At 57.0% G+C, this 7,282-nt stretch overlaps 1 protein-coding gene across 2 annotated transcripts in view; it reads left to right on the top strand.

Moving 5' to 3' along the window:
- Positions 1 to 7,282, top strand: part of SLC9A3 (solute carrier family 9, subfamily A (NHE3, cation proton antiporter 3), member 3) — a 75,868-nt gene extending 68,586 nt beyond the window's left edge. Inside the window, exons 9-17 of one of the 2 annotated variants that reach the window (XM_006762450.2) lie at positions 85 to 162; positions 1,050 to 1,179; positions 3,643 to 3,758; positions 4,104 to 4,233; positions 4,552 to 4,728; positions 4,955 to 5,027; positions 5,267 to 5,377; positions 5,693 to 5,936; positions 7,231 to 7,282. In XM_006762450.2, the coding sequence (XP_006762513.1) occupies positions 85 to 162; positions 1,050 to 1,179; positions 3,643 to 3,758; positions 4,104 to 4,233; positions 4,552 to 4,728; positions 4,955 to 5,027; positions 5,267 to 5,377; positions 5,693 to 5,936; positions 7,231 to 7,234 (1,063 nt within the window). In that variant the 3' untranslated portion in view covers positions 7,235 to 7,282. Of the gene's footprint in view, positions 1 to 84; positions 163 to 1,049; positions 1,180 to 3,642; positions 3,759 to 4,103; positions 4,234 to 4,551; positions 4,729 to 4,954; positions 5,028 to 5,266; positions 5,378 to 5,692; positions 5,941 to 7,230 lie in introns of those variants that run through there. The other variant, XM_006762451.2, reaches the window with a different exon arrangement.

Below are 7,282 nucleotides of genomic sequence, written 5' to 3'. Positions count from 1 at the left end.
AGGGGAAGAGTACTGGGGGGGAGGGGGAGGCATGGGGAGAAGCACAGGGAGGCCCTCACGTGACAGCAACCCTCCTGTCTGTTTTGGAAAGGCTTTCGACCACATCCTCTCAGCCATTGAGGACATATCAGGGCAAATCGGACACAATTACCTCAGAGACAAGTAAGTGGCTGGCGCTGCCTCTGGCGGGAACCTGGGGAGGCACTTTTGCCTCAGCTGTTTGTTCCCCTCCCTCTTCCTTTAGTCAAAGGCTGAGTATAGGACCCTCAGGGGAGAAAGAATGCCGCCTTTTACCTTAAATCTAACCCCACAAAACCCTAATTACAGAAGAACCCTGCACTCAAAGGACCCAAAATGCCTGGGTTTCCTTCCTTCACCTGGGACCCCTCCTGCCCAGGGTGTCCCCCTGACACAGTGCACTGAGCCTCTTTTAGAAGCTTCTTTCCAAGTCTGGCCCAGTCACATCCGATTCTAACCCAAACAACTGGACAGTGTTCTAATTGTGTTGAGTTTTAAAACTCCTCTGGGCAGCCTGGTTCTAAGTGTGAGAGAGAACCAGGGGTTTGGGTGGGGGTGCAGGTGGCCTTCGCCTCACGCAGGTGCAATGTACCCCTGTCACTGTAGCCAGAGCTCGGGGCCCCTGCCCTTGCCTGGCCCCACTCTGTCCTCAGCCCACCTTTCTGGAGGGTTGTGTAGCGACTTGGAAAACTCTCTACAATATCGAATTAAATGAGAAAACAGAACCCACAATTTTATATACATTCTAATGACAACTGTCCTCAGATGGAAAGGTAAGAACGAAGAACAGAATTGTGAAATTGGTATGATTATCATTTATTGCTTTTATTTTAAAATTTGCCTTTGTGGTTGCTATAAATAGTAAAAAAAAAAAAAAATCTCTGGAGAGAGAAAGAGGTCTTCTGTGCCCACCCAGCTCTGGGAGACCATGTTCAGTGAGTCTGGGTAGGGGGTTGGGAATGCCCTGCCCATCCTCCCCGGGCTCGCCCACAGCCCGCCAGGTGCTGACACTGTCTGGTTCCATCCCCCAGGTGGTCCAATTTTGATAGAAAATTCCTCAGCAAGATCCTTATGAGAAAGTCAGCCCAAAAGTCACGAGATCGAATTCTTAATGTTTTCCATGAGCTCAACTTGAAGGACGCCATCAGCTACGTGGCCGAGGTACCAGACTCTCCACATCTGCTCTGTGTTGGAGGTGGGGGCTGATGCAGGACCCGGACGTGGGACGGGGACAGCCACTGGGTCTTCCGCACCCAAGACATGGTGGGGAGGTAGTTGCGGGTGGCACTGCTATTCTTTTGTTGTTGTTGTTAATCCCCACCCAAGGATATTTTTTCCATTGATCTTTAGAGAGTGGAAGAAGGGAGAGAGAGAGAAACATCAATATAAGAGAGACATATTGATTGATAGCCTCCTGTATGCACTCCAAATGGGACCAGGGATCAAACCTGCAACCCAGATACATGCCCTTGACTGGAAATTGAACTTGTGACCCTTCAGTTCACTGGCTGATGCTCTAACCACTGGGCACACTGTGCTGTTCTTAATGGTCCACCCACAACTCTATGTGAGGCTCATGGGTCCTTCAGCACCCCAGGAAAGGGTCATGTCACAGCTCCTCACTCACAGGAGGCTGAGGCATAGAATCTTCCCCCATGACTCTGTAGCAGAGGTCGCCAACTGGTGGTCCGTGATGTCTGAAAGGTTGGCGACCGCTGCTCTGTAGGACACTCTATGGTGCTGGTGGGTCGGTCTGACCTCTGAGACCAGGTAGGGAATTATGGGGCTATGGCTCCCAACATAAATGCACACACATACATGCATGCACACCCAGGCACATGTAGACATATGTGTGTGCATGTGCACACACACACGCAGGGGGAAGCAGTAAGGATGTCTTCTCAAGTCCCAGGGGGTAAGTATGGAACAGACCGATGGACAGGTGGCCTCCTCAACATCTCTTTGTCCCTCCAAGTGAACGATTCTCCTGCACTCACAGAGCTCCCTGCCTTCTCGGGGTAAATGGGTCCACCCCCGGGTCTCTGAAAAGGCTCTCCACCCGCATGCATCCAGGGGTGGCATCAATGAGCAGGGCTCAAGAAGCACGTGGGTGGACTGCATGGTGACACCCAGCATCTCGCTGTTTCTGATACCACCTCCCTAATGGCAGCCTCCAGCCCCTGACAGGACTCAGGATGTGTCAAATGGGACAGGAGTCATGGTGGGTCTCAGGTCTAACTCCACTCCTCATGGGACACGCAGTCTGGCTGGCCTCTTCGCCAGTGGCCACACACCTCCTGGCCCTGCTTCCTAGCTTCTCAATGCATACATGTGACCATCACATGGCCATTACATTCATCACCAGGCCACCTCTGCAATATGCATGTCTCCGTGCATGCCCCGTGGGTCCCAAGGTCACCTGGCGCCCTGCACAGGCCTGGGTCTAGGCAAGTCCTGAGCTTGCTCCTCCCGTCCCCAGTGTGTGGCCTGAAACAGTGACTTTCAGGCCATCCCACATAGCCTTGCTGGATACTGCTGCCCAGAAGGACACCCAACATTCACAGCGGCAGGGTCACTTTAGACCCCTGCCTCTGCCTCCTCTGAGGGGCTCTGACCAGGAGTCCCTGCCTTGCCTCTGATCCCTCAAAAGCTGCAGATTTCATGCCTTCCCTTTGTCCTTTCCCCTGCAGCGGGGGTCTGCATAGAGTCTGGTGAGCTGAGAGTCTCAGCAAACCTGGTGGCCTCAACACAGAGATGGAGTTAGGGGACCGGAAGCATCTGTTTGTTCAGAGAGAAAATTACTGCTGCCTCTGCAGGGCTCCTCAACCCACCCGCCATACCAGACACTCAGATGCCCAGGTTACTCAGAGGGACCAGGTGCTCCTGGCAGAGGAGCTGGGGGCCATCGGGAGATATGGAGAGGGGTCCCTAAACCATCACTGAGACAATACCACCTCAATCCCACTCCATAGAAACCCAACCCACATGCTCCAGACACCCAGACCCCATGGGGGTGATGCAGGCCCCTGACAAGGTCCCCAGCCTTACCTCTGCCTGCTGCTCCCCACATCCAGTGCCCCAACCCCTGGTCAGGCCTGCTCAGATGGCACCAGCGGGTGGCCTGTGCACCGTGCTGTCTGCCCTCAGCAGGTTGGCCCCACCTAGCCACCCTTCCCAGCTCCAAGCCCCTCTCCTAAGGGGCGTCCCCACCCCATAGCCCAGCCCCCACCCTCAGAAGCCAGGATCTGACTTTGGTTCCCATCAGGCTCTGCTCTGTGTGGTCTGTCTGAAGGTTCAATCCTGAGGATCCCTTTCTTGGAGAAACAAGGACAGCTGGTTTGGACCCCCAGTAGGGACAGGGGTCGCCTTCCTAATCCCATGGGGATCTGTCATGTTTTCCCAACGTTCCCCAGGTGCCACTGAGGTGCCGTGTCCTTCACACACAATTGTGTTTTCACTTTCCTAACACAATGGCTAACTAACCGCGCAGCTCAAGCAAGGCCTTGGCTACGGTCTCTGAAATCTCCGCTCTCCAGGTGCTGTAGGGTTCCCAGGCCCTGTCCACTCTGTCCCAGTGCCTGGGGTGCTCCCTGTCCTGGCTTATGCAGGCATATCCTCTCGCAGGGAGAGCGCCGTGGGTCCCTGGCCTTCATTCGCTCCCCCAGCACGGACAACATGGTCAACGTAGACTTCAGCACACCACGCCCCTCCACTGTGGAGGCCTCCGTCTCCTACCTGCTGTATGTGCCCCAGTCTGCCCAGGCTTCCCCCTGGGAGAGGCCACCCCTCACCAGGGCACCTCTCACCATGCCCTGGAGGCTGCTGCGGGCAGGAGACGGGTGGGGGTGACGGTATTCCCTGCTCAGTACTTCCCAGGTCTTCCTGATCACAGCCACACCAGAGGTGTGGACAGACATCAACCAATGGGCATCTTGTGGGGTCAGTCTGACCAAAACCCCCCAGGAGAGGACTCCCAGGATCAGCCCTCTTGGCAGTGGCTGCTGCCCAGGCCAGAGGGCACGGGGCAGGAGGGGCAGACACGGAGAGCAATGGAACTCTCAGACACTCTGCGTCCTCCCATGTAGGAGAGAGAATGTCAGTGCGGTGTGCCTGGACATGCAGTCCCTGGAACAGAGAAGGAGGAGCATCCGCGACACAGAGGACATTGTCACTCACCACACGCTGCAGCAGTACCTGTACAAGCCCCGGCAGGAGGTGGGCTTGCCAGCGAGTGGGGGCTCCTGTCCAGAGCCCTTCGGGATCCTGACCAGAGAAAGTGCCTTGGGTGGGGGCATAGGTCCTCCTCTTTTCTCGCCGAGCAAAGGGAGAAATCCTTGTCTTTAGGGCAGACACTGCTCAGGTTGGAGGGTTAGGGCTTGGCCTACCAACCAGGTTGTCCCGGGCTCTGGAGTCCTGGGGGTCTGTCGGGCCAACTTCACAGGGAGCCTGCCATGGGGCTGCCCTCCGCGGTGAGGTTAGGTGCCTCCAGCTCTGCAGGTCACCACCTGTCCCTGTCACCTCCCCCTTCCCCAGTACAAACATCTCTACAGTCGACATGAGTTAACTCAGGACGAAGATGAGAAGCAAGACAAGGAGATCTTCCACAGAACCATGAGGAAGCGCCTGGAGTCCTTCAAGTCGACCAAGCTGGGCATCAACCAGAACAAGAAGGCGGTCAAACTGTATAAGCGAGAGCGTGCCCAGAAGCGGGTAAGGGTGCTGAACGAGGGACCACATGTGTGAGGGGTGTGGGGTTGAGGTCACCATGGGACCATGCTGGTCAGTGCTGGAACCACCAAGGCACCCCCTTTAGGGACAGGTCTGGGCAAGGAGGGGATCTGGGCTGGGGACCAGTGGGTCTCCCAGGGACAATCTGCAGTCAGGGCCCCGTGGCCACTGTTCCCTTACCTGTAAGCGGTTTCATTCTGTTTTTCAGAGAAACAGCAGTATTCCTAATGGGAAACTGCCAATGGAGAACCCCATACACAATTTCACCATTAAGGAAAAAGGTACCGATGGGGCCTTGGCAGAAATGCCTTCAGCAGGGACTCAGGGACGTGTGCAAGGGGCCTGGCAAGGCGCAGAGGGCTGTCCTTGGAGGGAGATCCTCCGCCCAGCACCCTGGACCCTCCTCTGGGGGCTGCTGCCCTGCTTGTCAGAGTGGCAGTGCCAGGGGACTTAGGGGCATTGGACCAGGGCCTTTCGTGTTCCCAGCCCATTTCCCTTTCTGCCCTTTCTTTGCCACCAGATTTGGAACTTTCAGACCCAGAAGAGAACCCCAACGATGCTGAGGAGATGAGTGGGGGGATTGAGTTCCTGGCAAATGTCACCAGGGACACAGCAACGGACTCCCCCTCAGGTGAGGGGCTAGGGTGGCCCTCTGCGGCCTCAGATGTAAAGGCGGTCATTGGTCAGGACCGTAGGACTGTGGCTGTGCAGCTGCACATGGCAGATTGGGGGTCTCTGCTCTGAGAGAAGGGAGCTGTCACCTGTCCTGCCCATGGTGTAGGGCGGGAGAGCGTGAGATAGAGGGCCTGAAACCCCTAAGGCACATGACCCTGACCTTCCAGGTGATGGCTGTAGGACGCGCTGGTGTCTGACCCCTGAGCAGCACCCTAATCCTGCAATTCTGGGTACACCTGGAAAGCTGATCAGCCACTGCCCTTTCTCCTAGGAATTGACAACCCTGTGTTCTCCCCGGATGAGGACCTGAGCATCCTGTCCAGGGTGCCACCCTGGCTGTCTCCCGGGGAGACAGTGGTGCCCTCCCAGAGGGCCCGCATGCAGATCCCCCACTCTCCCGACAACTTCCACCGCCTGGGCCCCTTGCGCCTCAGCAACAAGTCCGTGGACTCCGTCCTGCTGGCTGAGGGCCCCAAGGAGCAGCCTCACACCACTCCGCCCGAGTCCACGCACATGTAACGCTCCTCGCCCTTCCCCGGCCCCTAACTCCTGCTCTTTCCTCAGGCATCTGCCTCTCTCTTGGCCCTGGACCTGAACCTCTGCAGACTTTCTCTAGCAGCTGCTCTTCCTCTTGCTCAGCCTGTGCCCTCCAGCCTCTTGTTCTGGCTGAACATTTCTTAGGACCTGTCCCAGGCTCTGCTTCTCCAGCTGGGACGTCGGGATCCAGAGCTGTCTGAGGGTTTGGCTGTTTCACCTCACTGACTAGAACTTACTCTTAGATTGTCAGTTTGATCACTAACTACTCTGAGATAAGTGTTTCATCTGGGCAGTCAGCCCATGGATATAAGTCCCGAGCTCAGAGGAGACTGGGCCTGGGCTGGGCTGGGGTGCTGCGTGGACAGAGAGCATCTGTTTTCCTCCCTGACGGCCCTGGGAAAAGCCCACCTGACAGGAGTGAGTTCAGGAGAGAAGCAGCTGGTCCCTTTTACCCTCGTACAGAAAGAAGTGCAGCTGGTGTGCCCACATCCTTGCTGCAGGCCAGGGGTTAGGGGGTGGGCAGGAAGGGGCTCCTGGATCAGAAAGGAGGTAGGGGAGAAGGCAAGGAGAGAGTGGTGGGCAAGGATGGTGGGCGAAGGACAAGGCCCCCATTCGGTAGGTGCTGCAGGGGTGCTGTTGCTGGGTCCCCGCTGTCCCCACTTTGACCTCTGCTGGGAAAGGGCTTCACCCCCTTGGGCAGTTTTGGCCTTACTTCACGTGTGCCTTGATTGTTTGGTGGGAACTTGGGAGGAAAAGGGAAACTAGACTTTCCCAAGCACAGGTTGGGCAGACTCACGTTTCAATGGAAGCAGTAACGTCTGTTTTTCTCTCATGTGGACACCTGGAGAAGGTGATTGTCCATCGAGCTGGGGTTGCAGTCGCGCTGGCCGGGCTGGTGAAATGGTTTCTTGGTACCCGAGCTGGTGCACAGAGACGTCTCACCCAGTCCCACTGCCGGTCCTGGCAGAGCTTGCAGGCAGGACCCTGCAGTGCTTCCGTGCTCCTCCTGCCTCCTCCTGGCTTCCTCCCTCCTGGAACACCCTGGGTCTCAGTGCTGGGTGCTGTAGGGTGGCGGGCAGAGAGGGCACCTGGGAGGGTCTACAAAGTCAGGGCCTCGGCTGACCCTGTCACTGGGGACCCTACTGGTCACACCCGGAGTATGGCCTGCAAATGTCCCAGAACTTTGCAGGTGTGTGGGGGAACCCGAGCTGGATCTGTGGGGGCCCTCCTGTACCCCCGGGTGCCCCACGCTCACGCCGGTTTCTCCCGCAGGTGACACGGGCTCTGACGTGCCGCTGACAGGACGCACGTCCCCGCGCGAGGT

Source organism: Myotis davidii, unplaced genomic scaffold (assembly GCF_000327345.1).
Source record: "Myotis davidii unplaced genomic scaffold, ASM32734v1 scaffold135, whole genome shotgun sequence".
NCBI classification, from domain to species: domain Eukaryota; kingdom Metazoa; phylum Chordata; class Mammalia; order Chiroptera; family Vespertilionidae; genus Myotis; species Myotis davidii.
Note: the sequence above shows the minus strand (reverse complement) of the source record. Positions and strands in the feature narration are given on the sequence as shown.